The sequence below is a fragment of the Macrobrachium rosenbergii genome, chromosome 41, assembly GCF_040412425.1.
Source record: "Macrobrachium rosenbergii isolate ZJJX-2024 chromosome 41, ASM4041242v1, whole genome shotgun sequence".
Classification (NCBI taxonomy): Eukaryota; Metazoa; Arthropoda; class Malacostraca; order Decapoda; family Palaemonidae; genus Macrobrachium; species Macrobrachium rosenbergii.
The window spans coordinates 44,723,175-44,745,674 of NC_089781.1; the positions used below are offsets into that span (position 1 = coordinate 44,723,175).

The 22,500-nt window shown below is 36.7% G+C and overlaps 1 protein-coding gene across 7 annotated transcripts in view; it reads left to right on the top strand.

Annotated features, from left to right (window-relative positions):
- LOC136826840 (scoloptoxin SSD14-like) overlaps positions 1-22,500 on the top strand; it is a 273,826-nt gene that overhangs the window by 201,804 nt on the left and 49,522 nt on the right. For 5 of the 7 annotated variants that reach the window (XM_067084327.1, XM_067084324.1, XM_067084325.1 and 2 more), the window contains 2 exons: positions 16,703-16,923; positions 17,150-17,191. In XM_067084327.1, coding sequence (XP_066940428.1) covers positions 16,703-16,923; positions 17,150-17,191 — 263 coding nt within the window. The remainder of the gene's footprint in view (positions 1-16,702; positions 16,924-17,149; positions 17,192-22,500) is intronic. The other 2 variants (XM_067084328.1, XM_067084323.1) reach the window with 1 other exon arrangement.

The following is a 22,500-nucleotide window of genomic DNA, read 5'->3' on the forward strand; positions in this document are numbered from 1 at the left end:
TACAGGCTACTGTATTCTGATACAGATACGCTTCATGATAAAGTATCTGATCCAAAGGCAATGGCTGGAGGATAAGACTTCTGCCATCCATCCTCCACTAAAACAAAGGGATGCAAAGACCTGACTGTTATGAGGGCTTTTTGTGATAATATTTATCTACCCGTGTAAAACCCCTCTGTATCAGGAGATACAGGTTCTTATAGACCTTTCTTAGTGCTTAGTGTTCATACCAACACTTCAAACTCTGACACAGGGCTGTATCACCTTCTGCACCATTAAGCTTTTTGTAGTGGCACGCACCCTATGATGCTGAATAATGGCATAAGATGAGTAGCAAGCTGTATCATACGATAATCATTATTTCGCTCCATATTTGAAAGAATTTTACAGGAAATTGTTAAAATCACTTGAATGGCCCATAAAGGACTATATGGCAACTCACATCTCAGCTCAGGAAGAAAGAGAATAATCTGATTTGAGATGTCGTGGAGGAATGTACTACACCTTCCTGTCACAGTAAACGTCATATTTCTTTGTCCATAAATATAATCAGTGATTGTTGCTGGTTTTATTTCTTATCTTTTACGATAGTTTTTCAGCTGTAATTGTAATTTTGCAAAGTACAAAAAAAAAAAAATGATTTGAAAGAGCGTGTATAACTCACTCAAAGGTACTACATCTCCTCATCCCAGTACATCTCGTAAATATTATTTATCCACAAATATACTCCGGGATTGTTGCTGATTTTAGTTCTTATCTTTTTTTATATTATGTGAGCTATAATTGTCGTTTTACAAAATAAAGCAAAAAAATAATATTATAGAGAACTTTTACGAGTGTTTTGGAGAAGAGGCCCCACACAAGATTGGAAATATTTACTTTTAACTTCCCGTGGAAGGTACAGAACATTTTTTAGAACTTTTTTTCTTATACTATGTGCATTTCCATGTCTTCCTCTTTCCGGTGATGTTTTTTTTTTTTTTAATTGGCTGACCTTAAAGTTTGCCCAGTCTTGGGGTATCGTTAATTAATAGAATTTAGCCCTGCCTGTAAGGGTTAAGTGTCAGGCTGTATTGGAGGTTACAAGAGCTCTCTCCCTGCTCATACTTGTCTGGGAAGCCTAGATTTTCTCAGGCTAATACTGCCTCTACAAATTTGCAAACCTGTAACTACTTAGTTAACAAGCTTCAGTAAATGCACTTCTGTTATAAGAGGAAATTTTGAAGCTAGGACAGTGCGGTTTATTTTAAGGATGACAATTTTTCATTGTGCCTTTAAGCTGCCCTGTGTTAGTTTTTCATTTATTCCTGCATGTATGGTGTTGGATGCATCCAATTTTTCTTGAAGCATGTTTCTATCACATTTTTAGATACTCATTATTGGGAAACACCTGAAATGATTCAGTCTAAATCCCCACTGAATGTACTTCATGTGCTTGACTGAAATGGATGAACATGACTGAGCATTTTTAGAACTCAATGCAGTCATCTCTGCGATTCAAAAGCTTTTACTGTTTGTGGGCAAAGCATGAAAAGATACGCAAAATTGAGTATCATCATTCCATAATATGGTGTCAATGAAAAGCAGACAGTCACAAGACTCAACCACGAAACTAAAGAATGATTTTTGCAGGAATTTCTGAAGCAAACAATGGTGCCATCCATAAATTTGGCATAGGTGACTGGTTTTGTTTGCACTACCAGAAAAAAGTAGTGTCACCATTGAACCTGTAGACCTTTTCTCAAATAACACTAATTGCTGATTGCTTTACTCCAATAAAATCTGAATCATGTTAATCTGAGGCAACCGAGCTTTTGCACACTGTAGTGCATTAAGTGCAACCCACGGAAAATTTGATTATATGAGCTACCAAGGCAGTGTGATAGTGGACTGTATCAAGAGAAAAACTTTTCATGACTGCAAAGACACTAACACTAAATAACACCCAAAGAGGTATAGCACTGCTTAAAGGCACGAGGAAAAATAATGAAAAGTGGCGAATGCAAGGATTTAGTGCAAACCAAGCTTGTTTGGTTGGCTAGACCCTATTGGATATCCCTTGTAGGGGGAACATAACCATTGATGTTGTTATGTCCACAGGCATTATGTGGGAACTTGGAACCAGATAGCTTGGATGGTATGGGTGAATTCCGTCTGGTTACAGTGTTATTGACAGCTTGTCACTCCTAATCTGGTTGGACAATTATTGCCATGGAGAGAAGGGCAAATTTCCACTGTCGATCTACTTGAGGATTATCTGTGGAAAGAGCTTAGATGAACAATGTTTCTTGAGGTAAACATAGATGATGGGTTTCATGTTCCCCAAGGGATTAGCACACTTTGGTTAATGGAAGGATGCAGGGATGACCAACAAAGGTCACGATTTCTTACATTCTGACAGCCATGTGTCTCAAAAACATGTTATAATTTAGTTCTTTGTAACTGTGGTGTTATGTTATTTCAAAGTTAACAATAATACCTTTGGCAAAATCTGACATTCAAATATACATACATACATACATACATACATACATACATACATATATATATATATATATATATATATATATATATATATATATAAATATGTGTATGCATATATATATTATAAGTAAATAATGTATGTATACATATATAGCTTATAAGTCACAAGAAAAGTGCGAGACAATATATTTAGCCAAGTGTTCTTTCAAGAACATTTTAAAATGAAAATTTGTTGAAAGAACTTTCTGTGTTCTTTTTTCACATTTTCAAATGAAAATTTATTGAAAGAATATATAATATATATATATATATATATATATTTTTATATATATATATATATATATATATATATATATATATATATATATATATATATATATATATATATATACATACACACTAATTGACCAGCCTGGCGCTGTTTGGGAAAACTGAATTACAACCAATAAACTCTCTCTCTCTCTCTCTCTCTCTCTCTCTCTCTCTCTCTCTCTCTCTCTCTCTCTCTCTCTCTCTCTCACTTCCTCTTACTCTCCCTCTTTCTCACTCTCTCCCTTTCCTTTTAAGACAGTTGCTTCAGTTACATTGCCCAAAATTTTTGACCTTTTATATTTTACCTCTTCTCACCCCCATTCCTAACGGGGCTCACCTTGGACTTAAAGGGCATCAGAAGTGTCACTGTTCATCTCAGCAACCTCGAAGACTATGGGTTAAACACTAAAATATGTCATTGTTAGTTATTTTTACAAGTCACCCCCCTCTTCCCACCCCCACCCTTCTCACCCTCCCTTCCTATCGGGAGTGAACTTGGACTTAAAGGGCATCGGGAGTGCCACTATTTATCTCAGCAACCTCGAAAACTTTGGATTAGACACTGATAACTGTCGTTTTCGGTTCTTTTTACATGTCACTCCCTTCCCACCCAACTCCTTCTCACCCCTCTTCCTAGTGGGGATAAACTTAGACTTGGAGGGCATTGGGAGTGCTATTCATCTCAGCAACCTCATAAACTATGGATTAGATGTCGTTTTCGGTTATTTTTACATGTCACCCCCTTCCCACCCCAACCCCCTTTGGTGCCAGTGATATCTTACCCCCACAGTATTTTTTTCCAGATAGCAAGTCATATGTATACCAAGTTTGGTTGAAATTGCTCGATGAGTTTCAGAGTTATGCTGGAACATATATGCAACATATACATGCATATATATATATATATATATCCATATATATATATATATATATATATATATATATATATATATATATATATATATATATATATATATATATATATATATATATATATATATATATATCATATATATATATATATATATATATATATATATATATACATATACATATATCAGAGTATCCTCTCGTACGCCATATTCCATGCAATAAATCAAATGAAATAAGGACTAAGCCGTTAATTAATTCATTTTAGTATGATTCACTGTAGGCAAAATTGCCTCTAAAACCTCTCTCTCACCACTGCCTTTGGGGGAAACCACTTTAATCTCTTTCCTGTCCAAATGCTGCCAGAATTCCTTAATTCCAGGTGTGGACCCGATCAGAGCTAATCATTGCCTGAGGCAGGTCAGCTGGTGGGCTGAACACGTGCATTCTGCCATCTTGAAACTGCAGCCATGCTGCCTGCATTTCCATATGGCAGAGTGATCACAACGCCACCTAGGAAGAGAGAAAATGTAATTCCCGAAGCTATAAAGGGCCTTGGAGAGAGATGCTTGATCTTAGAATTGTACAGGCGGTCCCAGAGGACAGAGGTCTGTTCCTTGCTCCATTAAACTGCCTGTTTCCAACACGTGGTTGGCAGTATCCAAAGGAACTTTTGTTGTGAGCTAATTCACTTGCCCTCCCTCTTGCTGGCCCTCATAAGAAGAGAACTTCAGCTCCTAATAAAGGTAAAGTACCAGGATTTAAGGTTTTTCGTCAGCCACGTTCCCTATTCACCTTCAACGAATTTCTCTTTCTTTTCATAGTGCGATATACCTACAATATTTTGTGCTGTTTAATTTACAAAGTATTTACGAGAAGTGTAGCGTAATCGTATGGTATTTGAGTCACTGGAATCCTGTTCAGTCTAGGGATCTTCTATGTAATTCCTCGATTCCTTCATTATAGTGCTAGTTTCGGTTGAGTAACCATAAGTGTTTCGATTGCAGATTAGGAGTATTCAGTTGTGGATCTGCGTATTATGTTCATCTTGTAAAAATATTCAAATTCATAACTATTCGTTAATCAGATATTGTCTATTTTCATTCAGCTTATGCTATAGAAAGCGTCTTACAATGATACTATCTCGTGTATTTATATATTTTCTGAATTTGTTTTTATCTTTAACAAAAAGAATTCCGTAAAAATAAAAGTTGAAATTCATCTGTATTATCATTTTATTTATCATGCAGAGAGAGAGAGAGAGAGAGAGAGAGAAACTGTTTTGTATTTAATGTTCCTTTTCTTTCCATAGAATAGAGGGATATCATTTAAAAAATAACATTCGTCGCGCATTTATCACGAAAAATACGAGACGACGAAGTTATTAACAACAAAAAAATCGGTAGATATATGAAACTACTTGTTCAATATTAAAGGACGTTTGTCACTTTCTTGTATATGGGTTTTATAATGATATTCTCAATACGCATTCATTATGCTATATTATATATATATATATATATATATATATATATATATATATATATATATATATATATATATATATATATATATATATATATATATATATATATATATATATATATATATATATATATATATATCCATGTATTCGCTCTATATATATCGGAAATAATATATTTTATATATATATATTATAGAATATAATTTTTATTTATAATTAAAAGTTCGTGCACATCGTCACCTAATTTACCCTTTGTTTATTGAGAAACATGGCCGATCGATTTGACCTAGAAATCAGAGCACGGTTATGGAAAACGCGCATTTGGAAAATCTTTTCCATTTTACTTAATAAGTACATAACACACGAGACATTTTTTAAGTCGTAATTGCTGAAATAACTTTGTTCACGTTGAAAATTTTGAGAACACTGCTCCTCTGTCGAGAGCTCAGTGAAGAAGACTGGCTATCTGTTGAGAGCTTGAAGATTTTCACGGTTGAGTGTTGAAGAAGACTGCAAGAAGATAAGAATACTGATTTAATAAGAACCTTTGAACAGTTCAATTATAAATAGTATATCAATATATTACTTGTTCTGGGATAGTCGAATATATGGGAATATAAACAATTTTTAGGTCATTTTATATTTGTAACGTATATAGGAAAACAAATAAAGGTTTAAAATCTGAAATGTTCTAATTTACATACATTTTATTGATCTTATAAAAATATAAACAAATTTTATTAACAAAAAAAAGGTCCATATAAGCAAATTACGACTTAAAATTTACCCTTTGTTTGTGAGAACATAAATGGAAAAGATTTGACCAAAGGGAAATTTTTCCATAACGGTTATCAACATTTCGATCTGTCCTTCTTTTTACCTGGAACAGATATCGAGATGACACGGATAAAAAGGGGGAAGGAGAGGAAACTAGATGCCGCTCCCTTAAGAAGCTTAGCCCAACTAAGCTTCTTAAAACGGCCTTTCTAAAGGCAGATTAAGCTGCTGAATTGTCTTACCTCCACAGGAAACCTGGGAAGAGGCAACGGAATCGCTGACCACCTGGCAAGTGACACATCTTTTGCACACGGCTCCTACCCCTGGCCGCGTGCCTTAAAAGGAAGAGACAGCAGTAGGCTGGAAGCAGTTAGTTAGTCTTGTGAGGAGTCGTAGGGGACAGCCATACACGCGGGCGGGTGATGCAGTTTGCTGAGAGACCATTCATTCTCCCTGTCCGACTCCAGACTCCAGTCATCCTCGAGGGCACCACCATACGTGTGATCGTCCCTCGTCCTTCTTCGCCAGAGACCCGCTTCCCCTAAGGTAAAGTGCGAGTAGAGACTTTTCAGTCACGACTGTTTGCCCTTTAGAAAGCTTGGAGTACCAGCATTTCACTTCTCTCCTTGTGCCAGTTTATCCAGTGCCATTTCCAATGTCCTGTGTTCGAGTGTAAAGTGGTCATTCATTCCTCGAGCCTTTGGCACCCTCAGTGCAAACTTGAGTCATATTTGGTGTTATATTGTTCCTTTACTGGCGTGTAATGTGTAAATCTCTCTTGCAGAGGGACCCATTCGCAGTAGACTCATCTTGGACTGTGCCTTGCTTTTAGTCAAGACTCCAGTAGAAGGATCTTCAGGCGTTGCAAGCCCTTTATCAATTTACTTATCCATTTTCCCTTCAAATGCTTTCATTTGTAAATATAATTTTTTAATTATTCCCAAGTGTTTACGTAACATTTCCTTATGAAGTAGAGCCTTCAGCTCCTAGATTCACCCCTTTTTCTTATTTTTTTTACAATTTCCCTTTACGCAAATCAGAACTCCAAGGCCAATTAAATAAGTTTCTGTTGCCGGCCTGTAAAAATACCAATAACTTAGGGAAATATGTAAAAATGGCGACCTGGCCTTAGATCTCGTTTAGTAGTTGCATTTTCCCTTGCTTCATTGCATTTGCAACTCATCAGATCAGCTATTAGCAAAGCTAAGGTGGGTGCGAGACAAATTCCGAACCTGTTACCAAGAGCACAGACCAAGATAGTTCCACATAAGTAATGTGTTTATCTTAGCAAAATTTTTTTTTACAATCGTGACTGTTCCTAGGAAATAGGAATAGGGATGCATGTATTCACTGAGAGAAGAAAACCGCCGTATTATATTCATTAATGCATGCCTTTTCAGGATAGGTAGTTAGGAAATAACGAGTGGTAACCATTCTTTGCTTTCAGGAATGGTGCGAAATTCCTCTGTGTTAAAATCTTTGCCATATTTTTGCTTTGAGGAATAGTGCGAAATTCTCTGTGTTAAAATCTTTGCCATATTTTTGCTTCGAGGAATAGTGTGAAATTCCTCTGTGTTAAAATCTTTGCCATATTCTTTGCTTCGAGGAATAGTGCGAAATTCCTCTGTGTTAAAATCTTTGCCATATTTTTTTGCTTCAAGGAATAGTGTGAAAGAAATTCCTCTGTGTTAAATTTTACTTTGCATTTCGGATTAGCGAATTATTTAGGCACGAGTAAATTCCCTCGTGGGACAAGACGAAATCAGCTCGCATTGCTCTCTCTCAGGTTAGCTAAAAACTCGAATTAGGTGCTAGGAAAGCGAAATTTGAACTCTGCTTCTAGGGAAAATTACGGGGTCATTTTTATTGTTATCCTCTCGTCCCAGACGGTTTATAAATAGACAGGCTCATTCACACAGAATCTAAAAATAACTCCGGTGATTGTCAGGCGACCTTCACGCCCCTGCCCCCTGCCCGCGTGTGTACCCTCTTTTTCATTCGTTCCCGAGTAGTTTGTTGTTTTTAGAACTGTCCCTACTCGGGCCGCTCTCAGCAAAAATTTTTTTAGGGTTTTATCCCATTAGTAATTTCTAAGTCCTAAGGGACAAATCATATTTCCAAGTCCTACAGGCAAACCAAGTAAAATTCTATGTCGCATGAGGCGCAAATTTCTCAACCAAATTCCAAGTCTTAAGAGACCACTAAAAATTCTATGTTGCCCAAGGCGAGAAAATTTCTAATTCCTACGGGAAACCCAAAATCAAGTCCTTTTGAGACATTATATTAGTGTATTTCACACACATCGAAGCCCTTACGGGACTGATCATTCTAGTTTGTTAGACATAAAATCCAGCTGCGTCTTCCGAGACGCATATTAAAAATTCGTTTGCCACGAACAATCACGTCTTACTCAGACATAATAAACTTTAACAAAGTCTCCTCAGACTTACTGAGCAACTGTCTTATTCAGACAGCTCCATTCTCCTGCAGTCTGAACAATTGAGTGTTTCAGATTCCTGCAATGAAGTCTTTTCAGACAACCTGAGTCTTCTCAGACATATTTGATTCGCTAGAGAGTCCAGTCCATATAACCATTATTTCAAGATGGCTAATACCAGAGCCCAACAAAACAAGGACTTCAAATTCTACATGTCTGCTGGAAAGGACATGGGACTATCAGGGCAAACTCTGAGAGACTGGGTTCAAGAGTGAGTGGACAATGCCAAGAACGGGCGGAGAGAGAGAAAGAACTGGAGAGAGAGAGAGAGAGAAAGAATTGCCCAAGAGGCAGAGAGGGAGAAAGAACGTGAAGAGAGAGAGAGAGAGAAAGAATTGCCCAAGAGGCAGAGAGGGAGAAAGAACGTGAAGAGAGAGAGAGAGAAAGAATTACCCAAGAGAGACGAGAAGAGTTAGAACGTCAAGAACGAGAGAGAGAATGTGAAGAACGAGAGAGAGAATGTGAAGAAAGAGAGAGAGAAAGAATTGCCCAAGAGAGAAGAGAGGAGCTACAACGGGAGGAGCGAGAGTGACAGCGAGCTCATGGACTCCAGATGTTAGAACGACAGAACGCCACCCCTCCTCCTTCGGCGGAATGAGTGCCCTCAGCCAAGCTCACTCGTTCATGCCAAAATGGACAGAGTCTGAACCTGAAGTATGGCTTGAAAGGGCCGAACGAGTCCTGGAGTGCTGCAACCTCTCCCCCGCGGAATTCTCCCTTGTTCTCACTAAATTCCTGGGAGGGAAGGCACTCATTGCCTACCACGCCCTTTCGGCAGAGGATAGGGGAAACTGGGAAGCCGTACGCCAAGCGATTATGAAGGTGCACGAGATTACCCCCGAGTGGTGGAGGAGACATTGGAGAGAGTAGCCAAGAAAAGCAAGCCAGACTTGGTCTGACTGGGCGTACCATTCTGAGCAGGTGTTAGCCAAATGGCTCGAGTCCGAAGGGGCCACTAATGCCGCTGAGGTTCTCGAAAAATTTAAATTTGAGCATTTTCTGCGCTACACCCCTCCTGCCCTCGCCACTCATGTAATGGAAAAAGCCCCATGCTGGATAGCAGACATGTGGGAGACTCACCACCCTCAGGAAGGATCCATGGGGCGGAAGATAAATCCCCTGCCCCTCCTCGGAGGATCAAATTCCCCCAAGAATGGAAGTTTAGGCAAGCCCCTAACTTCTCCATTATTGCAAAAGGACAGGGCACTCAACTGAGCAGTGCCGAAACAAGAAAACAGTGCCTCTTTCTCCCGGACAACCACCCAATAACTTGTCTGCGCCCTCCACATGGGCAGTTCGGAAAGACTTTAGCCAGACAACCTTTTGCACGGTGTGAAAGGTTTATGGCCATTCTCCCTCATGGGCGAAATGCCCGAACAATAATAAATCAAATACTCCCGCCGTCGCCTTGGCTGTCACACATTCCAAGTCATTGGGCCTTCCCGCCAAAGGCCCCATATATGTGGCCCCTCCACGAGGCAGCCACCCCGCGTGCCGAGTCACGGCATTCGAGGACTCGGGTGCACAAATCTCCCTCATACGAAGGGACAGAGTTCCCTATGGAGCTATCATCAATAGACGAAAACTCTTCACGATCGAGGGAGTAAATCAATTTAAAATGATACTCCCTACGGTCCAGTTGAGAGTCACAAGACCTCATCAATCAAAAATTTGCAATCTTGCAGTAGCAAGCCATCACCACAGAGGCTATGACGTCATCCTGGGACAGGACTTTCAGTCCCCACAGAAATCACGACAATCCAGGGGTCCACATTCCCCAACTCATTCCTCGGGCGCGAGTAATCCTCCCCCGCTTCTCCCTCAGTCAAGACTGGAGCCCCCTGGGTACCAGGAGGACGTGCAGTCCCTACCAGTGCCACCTGAGTATGACGTGCTGTTGCCCCCTCGATTGGTTCCCGATCCAATTCCAGTGCCCGACCCTGCCTCAGTGCCAGTGCCAGGGCCCCAATCAGATCTCCCTCCTGGAGATGCCAAATTCCTGCCAGTGTCACTTGCATGCACCGAGCACTACCAAGCTCCGTCCGTCCTGACCGACGAGCACAAGAAACCTCTGATAGTGCCTGACTCGGCCTTAGTGGCAGTGCCAGAGCACAACTCCAATCTCCATTCAAGGGATCCAACTCAGGACCCCCTCTCTTCGTCCGGCCTGGCACTGCTACCAGCGTCGGTAAGAGAGACTGTTCCTCTCGACCACAGCGGAAGTTCACCTAAAGGTGCGGCCTCCTCGCAACCCGTGCCTGAGGTGGTCATTGATACCTGTGAGCCTCTCAGTATATAAATATATATATATATATATATATATATATATATATATATATATATATATATATATTATATATATATATATACTATATATAATAAGTAAGCTACTTGAAATCTTAGCTTAATGATAAATAATATTGCCAAGACCAGGAAGAACATTATTTATCATACGAGCTTTCGAGGTATAAAACCTCATCATCGGGCTAAAAAAACCGTCAAGGATGAGAATCAATAAATTACAATAAAATGAATTGTCATAATAAATCTTCAGCAAAAATACTAACCAAATATATAAAATGAACAAGTAAATACAAACTAACAGGGTGAGACGTAAAAAACGAAAAATTAAAAGCGAACACAAACATAAAAATATAAAAATAAAAATAAGGTGAAATGTAAACAAACTACCACTCACAAAGTAAAATATTTAACGACCTAACTGAGTACCTACTATGAAATTACACGATAGCTGGTTGAATACCAGACGAGTTGTTCAATTCCGGCTTCATCTTTTTAATAGTCAGCGACTCTGACATCAAAAGGTCCAGTCTATTTGAACAAAAAGACAGTACCCGAAAATCTAGGTCAGTGAAAGGATGGTCCTGTGCTAAACTGTGTTCTCTAATGGGTGGTTTGGAAAGGGGAAACCTCGTTCTAATAGAAAGACCTCTGTGTTCCAAAATTCTGTCTGAGCCAGCGGGAACTGGATCACACGTATCGCAGACCACACTGCGAACAAGTGAACAAGTAAACGTACAGGAATTAAGGCCCACAGGCAGAGTAGGCTTCTCTCTCAAAAGTGATCTTATTGTAAAAGGATTACAGAAAACAAACCGGAAACTAATTTGAGGAAAACAGTGCTTAAGTATTTCTTGTAACTTTTTTCGGACCATATAGCTACTATGACCAAGGTAAGGCAATTTAATGTACTTTACATCTTTACTAGCAGTACTGTACACCGGTCTGGGACAAAACTTTTCATTTTAAAAATTTTTCAGAACTTTGTAAAATACAAAAATGGGATACGAGTTTTCAGAAAAATAATTCTGGAGGAAAACCATATCTTGATGGAATAAATTAAAATCACAACAAACATTGTAGGCTCTATTTATCAAAGTGCTTATTGAGTTCATCTTATACAACTTTGGCGAAAAACTGAGGTAATTCAATCCCAAGCCAGTAAAAGTACTTTTCCTATAAACAGAGGTGTCAGATTTGCCACTATTTCTGTATACCTGTACATCTAAAAATGACAACTTATTATCCTGTTTACATTTCACCTTATTTTTATTTTCATATTTTTATGTTTTTGTTCGCTTTTAATTTTTCGTTATTTTACGTCTCACCCTTTTAGTTTGTATTTACTTGTTCATTTTATATATTTGGTTAGTATTTTTGCTGAAGATTTATTATGACAATTCATTTTATTTCAATTTATTGATTCTCATCCTTGTCGGTTTTTTCAACCTGATGATGAAGTTTTATACCTCGAAAGCTCGTATAATAAAGAATGTTCTTCCTGGTCTTGCAATATTATTTATCATGAAGCTATATATATATATATATATATATATATATATAATATATATATATATATAGATATACATATATATATATATATATATATATATATATATATATATATATATATATATATATATATATATATATATATATATATATATATATATATATATATATATATATACATATATATATATACATATATATATATATATATATATGTATATATATATATATATATATATATATATATATATATATATATATATATATATATATATATATATATATATATATATATATATATATATATATATATATAATTTGCTATTTTTAGTATTTTACTTTATCAGGATATTTTGCTACTGCTCCAGTAAAGAAATTGACTCCATTTCCTTCACTTAGAAGAAAAGAAGAGAAGGGGTCGGGCATTATTGGTAAGGTTTCCTTTAGGCTACAAATAACCCTGGGTAGGGTGAGTACTTATAATGCCCCATGCAGCGTGTACCATTTGTGGGGAGAATGACTCATCCCTTTATAGCCCAGGGGTTGTTTCTTTTTTGTCCGCACGTGGCTGATTATCACTCATAATATGCAGACAAGTTTGAATAATAGGTGAATGGGGAGTAGATAACGGATAAAAAAAACACTGCGGAAATTTTAGACTATAGAAAATTTTTACGATGTCTAATAGTCTTTTTTGCAATTACCTACATGCTTAGTCCAAAAATAACAAAAGAATTCACCACCTGTGGACTGCAAGCGTATAATCTGCTAGAATAATCTTCACAGGTAAAGGAGAGGCTCAAGGGAAACAATTATACGTCTCATTTTATCCTTTTAATCTGAACCTAAATGAATTGTTCACTTTATGTCACACAAAGATAGTATCATTTTTCTCAGTGTTGATTTATTATTTGGCAGCAGCTGTACTAACCAAGAAAAATAAATACCCTCCATTCTCACCGTTTATATGGTCTCTCTCTCTCTCTCTCTCTCTCTCTCTCTCTCTCTCTCTCTCTCTCTCTCTCATAAACACTTTCCTGGTAAAAAGGCATTCCCAGTATTATAGAAGTGTCGGAGATATTTATTTCTTCTGAATAACAGTCTTAGAATAATAGTGTAACACAAATAATGTAAATGATATGCGAGAGGAATTCCTATATACATCTAAAAAATATGTATTGTACTTGAATAAGTAAACTTCCTATTTATTTCCAAGAATGTATAATAAAACATTAGAAATTATTCCATATTGCTGAAATATAAAGTATGATTGACCTAAACCAGTAAATATATTCGTAAATCACCCACAGTCCAGAGTTTTATAATTCTATGTTATGTCTGACTGGTAAAACCAAGGTAAGACAAATGGCAATGTTAGTCCCTTATATAAGATCTGACAAGCGTTGATAACTCTGAATTTCGAAAACTAGTATTGTCTCCCTTGTCAGCTGGGTGCTTGGTCACTGCTAAAAATATCATGCAGAAATGCTCATTGGCAACTTTATTGTAATTATGTCTACTGAAATCAGAGTACTATCCAATGTTATTGGTGTACAATTACAAGGAATAAATCATTGGTAAACATTTTTATTCTGTCACGTCTCTTGCTTTCATAATAAAGCTCATTTTTTTTTTTTTTGCCTAGCTGGCGGAATACTAAGCGGAAACATAAAAATGATCAACGTTCTTTATGATTAGTTTTCTGTCGGACATACGCATAACTTTTAACTATAATATTCAACTGTGATGTAGCTGCCTTTTACGGATTCAAAAAGAATGAGAGAAAATGACAAAAAGGAAACAGGGTGCTGTGTCATTTTCAATCAGTGAAGTGCTTATACCTCTGGTAACAGTATACCCCGATATAAAGTACTTATCCTATGTTTATTTATTTATGTTGTAACATTAATTACATATTATATATATTACGGATGGCTTCTATCACAATATTATCATAAAAGTAAAAGAGGTTAATTTGTAGCAAAACAACAAATACACGCGCTATTACAATGATTGTTTACCTTGTCGTTTGCCTGGTAGCATGCTACAGACTGATGACCACCGGCTAAAAACCGTCCGGATTGCGGGAGGTGTGAGGCCTCACCTCGGCCGTAATCAAAGGGTTAACTTTTACCTCTCCTGGTGGCTCAATGGTTTGACTGTCGAATGGAGTCGGAACGTACGGTGTCGAGGGATTGAGACCCGGCGGTACTGATCCATTTGTCACTTAATTACAAAGCTTCCTTCGGTGATAATTCCCAATCGGGGATATTCCCGAAGTAGAGTGAATTGGATATTAAATGACATTTGTAGCTTCATGATTATATAATATATATATATATATATATATATATATATATATATATATATATATATATATATATATATATATATATATATATATATATATATATATATTTATATATATATATATATATATATATATATATATATATATATATATATATATATATATATATATATATATATATATATATATATATATATATATATATATATATATATATATGTATGTATGTATGTAGAAGCTACTGGCCACTTTTTGTAAGAAATTCAACGTCTTCATGAAAAGAAAATCAGTCAGAAAGGTTCTGTGAAATCAAGTAAAAGTGCAGTTAGTTTTAAAAATATAACAGCATGAATTGTTAAAGTTAAAACGAAGTCCCTGTATATGGCAGGAAAATCTTCAACTTTGGTTTTACAATGGGGAAAATTATAAATTTTTCCAGAAAAGAAACGTCTTTGATTCATCAGTTCATCCCTCGTGTTTACAGCAGGAAGAATTACTCCACAGACAGTGTACTATTTTATCAATTTCATTGCATTATATTTTCCTAACAAGAATGAACCTATTAAAGAATTAAGATTTTTCAGTAAACCTAAAATATGTATTTAAAATAATATGCTTTTTCATTCTTAAAACCTTTACATTGTCATACGGAGATAAGTTTACTTATCATAGTGAGTAAAATACTTTCATTCTTTCATATTTGTAGCCTAATAGAATACCCAGCGAAGTACTTATAAATTCAGATATATTGTTCTAATAGAGGAAAACTTTGATTTGTTAGTATAAAAAACAACATGACAAAATTTTGGCACAACTACAGGTTTTCTTTACTGAGTTCATTTGCTTTCTCATTAAGATACTTTATTATTTGGTAATTTGCTAATGTGGCTATTTTAACTGAAAAGTTTCTTGTTTCATTAATAAAGCACATTCCATTATAATTTTACATTATAAAGTATAAATTTAACAGGAATATATTCATTGCTTCTTTGTTATAGCTTACTCTCACATTTAACTATACAAAATTGTACCTTAACGAAGCATCTTGAATTTTTCCATTGTTTCAGCATTTCTACTTTTTTCCGTACCACTTGAACAGTATTCTGTATCTTTTTTACGTTTAGTGTTCCTTATATACACTTCTACAATTCTGAATAAAGCGATCTATTTACTGACTGCCGAGCATATGATGAATATTTCAATCGTCGAATTGTGCTGTTTTCCTCTAATTCGCGACATGGAGCGGATTAGTGAATGGTGTAATAGGTGGGGTATGGGGCTGCAGTAAAGCGAAAGCCTCATAGATTATGAGATCTCGTGCAGATTTTCCATTTCATCCTCCCCTTCAAGCGGATGGGGCTCTGCAGTGTCAGCAAAGGCTTCACGGAAGTTAGGTATTGTACGCAAGCAAGACCTCATATACTTTTAACAGTGATAAAATCACTGTTTGTCCTTCGTTTACTAGAGTAGTGTTCTTCTGCCAGAGATTTGTTTCTTTTAGATGGAGTGGTTCGTGGTGATGGGTTTCTGTTTCTTAACATTGGCAATCATTACCTGGATGACCGACAGATGGTCTCTTGTTTGTCAATTTTTCATAAGTTGTATTTTAACAGAAATCTTTCACATTCACAATTGATTTCTGATCCCTTTTTCCTGGCGAGAGTAACCAGATTTGCTGAGCAGCAGCACCAATATGCAGTAAATGTGCCTCGCTGTCGAACTTCTCAGTTCCAAAGGTGTTTTATTCCTCACACCGTTGGACTGCGGAAAAGTTAAGTATATCTTAGTTTAACCAGACCACTGAGCTGACTAACAGCTCTCGCCTGAGGATGTTGTGTAATTGGAGACTCAGAAGTTTAAGCAAGATGCTACGCATTGCTATCCCAGAATAATTCTCCTTGTATTTTAATATTTTACTAAAATTTTGATCGGTTTAATTATTATTTTATTAAATTATTTTTTTATTTCGTAATGACTGATCTCATCTTTCTGCATTTCCTGTCATCTTCTGTTACTTCTTTAACAATTCAGGGCTTTTCTTTCCTCTTCTTCCTTCTCTGTCACTCTTGAATAAACGTCTTTCCTGGTGTTCCATCACTTTAGGTTCCAAGTGATTCAGGCTGATTATTGACAATTTCTTCTTTTGTTGCAGAGACATCTTGCAGAGAAATGGAACAGCAGCGGATGCAGCTATAGCCGGACTGTTCTGCGTGGGCGTTGTCAATACGCAGTCGATGGGTTTGGGAGGTGGCTTTTTACTGACTTATTACGACAGGGCTGAAAGGAAAGCCCACACTCTGATAGCTCGAGAAACAGCTCCAGCGGCTGCCTTTGAGGACATGTACGGTGGGGATGAAGAACTCATGCTAAAAGGTAGAAGCCTCTGTTTATTTGTTTAGTTCCTCTTTTATAGACCCTGGCCTTTTAGGGTTATTTTAGGTGCGGTACCAGAATGAAAAAATCTGAAAATTGTATATTATTATTAAACTAATTATAAAGACTGTAACGGAGATCGCTTGCCTGGATGGGGAATGGGAAACGGAGAAATCTGTGTGATTAGTTGTGGTTATGAACCTTACACCTACTTTTCTATGTGCAGCCAAAGGAAGATGGTGGGAGAACAAAACTCATAGTTTGAAGGGTAAGTTACTGCAGAATCTTGATTTTATCTGGTTGAGAGAACCAAGCACTGCATGGACGTCACTTCCAGTAACATGTATTGTCGCTAATGCAAAAACACGCATAGGTCACTTAGTTACTGATTTGCGCTAAATTGATTTACGATCCTATTTTACATTGCATGCACTGCTATGCTTTCCGTGGTTGTTGGCTATCGCCTCTGTGGTTGGAAGGATAATTAATTTTATTTTAATGGCTGAACTGTAATAGAATGGTTAGTTTCCCATGAAGTAAAGGGAATCTACATAAAAGGATACATTTTTGAACAACCTTCGTTTTAAGTCTTGAGAATTTCTTCTATAGAAAATCGAGCTCCTCTCGAGGTCAATACTTAACTACTGGTGTAATCTCCTAGGAATTATTTTATTTTCCAATTATTCGAGGTTTTGAAATTTCATTACAATTCTTCGTTGTTCAAGTAATCTGAAATTATACTGATTTTTTAGTTTTTAGTTTTCTGTAAAATAAAACTGTCGAGATGGCTTTGTCTCTCCGTCCGCACTTTTTCTGTCCTCACTTTTTCTGTTCGCCCTCAGATCTTAATTAAAATCTACTGAGGCTAGAGGGCTCCAGATGGTATGTTGATCATCCACCCTCCAATCATCGAACATACCAAATTGCAGCCCTCTAGCCTTAGTAGTTTTTATTTTATTTAATGATCGCGCGTCTGGCAATTCTGTAGGACAGGCCACCACCGAGTCGTGGCTGAAAGTTTCATAGGCCGCGGCTCATACAGCATTATACGCTGTACAGAAAACTCGATTGCGCCGAAGAAACTTAGGTGAATTTTTGACTTCTTTAATAGTGACTTACATATCATTATCTTCCACTTGAAACCCATAGATCTCGTCGAAACTTTTTGCCGTTGAAATGCCACTTCATTAAAGTCTAAAATGTTACCGATTGAAGCTATCCCTAGCAGTCATTGCAGCCATCAAAATTTTGTCAGGTTATGTTCTCGAAATTCATACTAGTTGTCAGAACCAGAAGATTTCATGTTCATTATAAAACTACTGATAACTGAAATTTGTGAAATTCAGTGTTTCGACAATATGAAGAGTCAGTGAATTTCGCTGCATTAAACACTATTGGTTTTTAATTCTACTAAAAGAATTAGTGGTAATTTACTAATTTTGAAGTTCTCGTGTTACCCGAAAGTTCGAAATAGTTTGAAATATAAGGCAGTGTTTATATTTTGAAATTTCTTCATTTCCACAATATAATTACTCGTCCTATTAATCAAGATATTAATTCAACATGAAACTTTACTGTACTCCATTCCTGTGCGATTTTTGAACACCCGTATAAATGTACTTACTTTATATGTCGAGTAATTTTTCTAGGTACTTGAAATTTATTTGATACCTCTTATTTCTCTATTTATTTTCGTTGAATATTTCAATTTCTCTCTAATTCAGGTATGTAGCTTTAGACTGACGACTTCTTTTTATCTCACCTCAAGGTAAAATGAGCCGTTGCGCCTTACCTAAGGTGAATTCACCTTCTACAGTAGAGTGTAGAGTCAGAATTTTAAAAAATGGCTGCAAAAGAGAATTAGATATTCAAAATGGAAAACACCAATAGTTTTGTTAAGCCGAGTGAGGATAGATCATCAGTGTTTATGGATCAAGTTGGAGATAGTTTTGTCTGAAAAGAGGAAGGATGTCTTCGAACTACTTACATAAAAGATGTCAGTTTCAGTAATTCTGGTTCTGTAATGATTCCAGGCAACTTTGTAATAAGAAAAATGAAAAGAATCAGAAAGAGATCCGCGTATTCAACGAAAATCCTCTTTCTCTCGGACGTGGACAATCGGAGATTGATTATCCATCAAATAGCCCGGGTCAAAGGAGGGTGATCAGATCTAAGATGAGTCAAAATTATTTGTGTCGATGTTCCTCTTTATATGATTAATTCCATACTCCAACACTGAGTTTGATTTGTTTTGATTGGCTACTGTCATAACCATTATTTTGTACATTCGGCCATTTATTGTTTGTAATGGATTTTAGAGATGATATACAGGGTGTTTCGAAATTAGAGGCCCCCCCCTCTACAGCATAAACTAAAATTGGTATGGACAAAAACAAAAGTAAATCAGAACAGGTATTTATTTAAGTTTCCCTCTGAGTATTTAATATTTTGTGTGGCCTCCATCTGCCTGTACCACAGTCTGCATTCTTCAGGGGTATGATTTCAGCAAATTGCAAAAAAGCTGAGACTCAAACTCCATTTCCCTGAGCACTTCGGTCACCTCTCTTTGCAGGTCGTCGAGGCTTGGTGTACCATCATAGTTCACTGTGCGCGCTTCAACACGATCCTTTAAGATACTACCAATGTTTCCACACACATTAAGATCAGGGGAGCTATCTAGAAATTCACTTGACAGGAAGAAATCGATACCACTGTTCCAAATCAGCTCCTGTGTCTGAAGAGCCTTGAAACATGGTGCCTTATCATGCAAAAATGTGACTTCTTCAACAGATAACACATTTTCAGGATCTTTGAGGAAAGGAATTACTTCACCAGTAAGCACAGTTTCTCTGAAGTATTCGCCATTCCATGACTGTCCTTTTTCTTTGATGATCCACATTAACCATTTGGCTGTGAAACAGAGAAAAATTCCCAAACATTCAGGAAATTTCACAACTTGGCGATAGCCTATTTCATCGCTGATATCATCCAACTTTGCAGCCCAAATGATGTCATTTTTATGATTTGGCTTCCTGGCTGTGTAAATGAAGAATTCATCTGATGCGGCAACATGGAGAAAAAAGTCAGCTTCATCCCAATCTTTAAGAAATGAACCACAAAACCATGCACCATCTTCTCTCTGTTGGTGAGTGATGTTGGGCTTGCTGATAACATGAAATGGCTTGATACCAGATTTTTTCAACTCACAATATACAGCACTAAAACTTCTCTTCTTTCCCCTTTTTGTTTCTAGTTCAAGCGCCAATTTACGTAAAGACTTTCTTGGTCTACCCACTGCCTCAGCTATGATGTCTTTTGACTCCTGAGAAAGGACTTCAGGCCTTCCAAGATCCTCACTCTTTTTGCGATGACAGTCATATGGATTTTTGTTCCAGTTTCTTTTAACAAAGGATTCATCTCTTTTAATGTATTTAGCTATCCAGGAATGTGAAATGAAGGATGCGCCAGCATCCCTGGCCTCTCTGAAGGTTATAGCCTGGATTCGGTCAATCCATCTTATTTCCTCCGAGTTGTTAGCCATGGCTGTATCTAACTTCATCACTCAGTCTGAAAATACAAGAAATGTAAAATGAAAAATAGCTTAATAGAAACTTAAAATAATGTACTTGGAGATAGGCTATAGCAGAAAACTTCATAACATTCCATTTGTTCTGTGGAGGGGGGGGGCTGTAATTTCGAAACACCCGGTATAATCGGCAATAGAAATATCTACAAATAATCTTGTGATATTGGTTATTTGGCTGCTTTATTGCCTCCTCATTTCTTACTTGGACAGGCATCCAATATATTTTTACATTTCTACTATCTTTGAATAAGTTTTGAAGTGAAAATTTGATTTGTTGTGTAAGGGTAGTTATGAATTATAATTTTGAAAAGTTTCCATGACATTTCTAGAGTTACTGAAACCTTAAAAATTTCCATGGCCTATGTCTACTCAATTTACTCTAATGGGTGATCTTATTGCAATTAACTCTGCTGTGAAACAGGAACTTTGTTAGGCAAGGAAAATTGGTGTATGTCGTTGAATGATGTGTGTGCAGATCCCACGCCTTATGGAGGCTTGGACCATCATTATGTATTGCATGGCATGAACTTTACTACTTGAACTTTACTTCTTAGAAATGTTCTATTGCATGTTGCTTAGGGTGTTCTGGGGTGTGTGTATAATTTTTAGATAATATTTCAACTATGTACAATTCCAAGTCTGATGTATAGTCCATTATTAAAAATTCTTTTAATAATAGAGCAACCAAGGAGGAGGTTGCTCTGTTATTAAAAGTATTTTTCTTTTTATTTTTTGACTTAAGCAGCCTACTGGCTGAAACTGGGAAAAGTGGAGAGTGATTATTTAGTAGCATATCACTTTGATTAAAAAGTTTTTTGTTAGTGAGTGGCTTGCCCGTGTTTTTACTGCACTTTGCGTTATCGCTAAGCCACGATGAAGATTTAGAGATGTTTACACCTTTCAACTTGGATAGAAGAGTATGAGGAAGAGTTAAAAGCTCCAAGTGCATATTCTGAGGCCCTTATTCTGATGGATGAAGACTTCGAGCAAAGTAATTGACACATCCATCTCTCAGTTAAAGCTTAGTGATGTAGACTGTCGCATTGTTTGGGCTTCATATTCAGAAGCGATAAATCGTCATATAAAAAATAAGAAATGAAATACGTAGGCATCATACTTGCGAAATCAGAGTGTACCCGCTAGTAAGTGGGGGAATGGATGTGTGGTATGAAAGGCATAGGTGACTTGTCTATCGCGATAAGTATAGAAATGATCTAGGATTTTTGATGATCTAGAAATATGAGCTCCGCTGTTGCCAAACTTAGATTGTTGTGCTTGGGAGCATTAATTACATGAATACAGGACAAGAAGGTATGTAATAAAATGGCGAAATACGGCTTTAGGAATCATAAATATGGTTTTGACAAAGAAATCGTCATTGAAGCTAAAGAGGCACTGAGCTTGATGATTAAAAAATTAAGTCCGTTTAGTTCTGTCAAGGTGACTGGGGGCACTGTCGTGATAATCTTTGGGCGACAAAATATAAAGAGCTAATCGGGACTTCCTCTGCACTTGTTTCTAGGAGAAAAGATTCCTTCCAAGATGGCCACTCAAACATAATCTCAATAGGTTTTGACAAACAGGTACTGCAGTAATGCCTGTAGACTTAAGAAACCAATGAAAATATTACCTTCCATCTCCCAGAAAAAATAAAAAAATTGGTTACATTTTTTCTCTGGAAAGCAGGAAAAAAGAAAAAGTAAAAATAAAGAGCAATAGTATATTTTACTTTGGAAACAGGCGTTAGAAATTTGTTCCAGTGGAAAATAGAAAGAGAATCGAAACATAAACTCACTTGAAAAAGTTTCGCTTCTGAATTTTAGTGTTCTCTTTCTTATCCCTTCCGCACTTGTCGGTTTACCAAGTAAAGTTTCATCTAGTTCCTCTCATCAAGACATTGCAAGCATGGATGGGCACAGCAGATTTGTACTTAGCTTTTCTGTAATGATAATATCAAAATAAATATCTTAATGCTCATTTGAAGTGTCCTA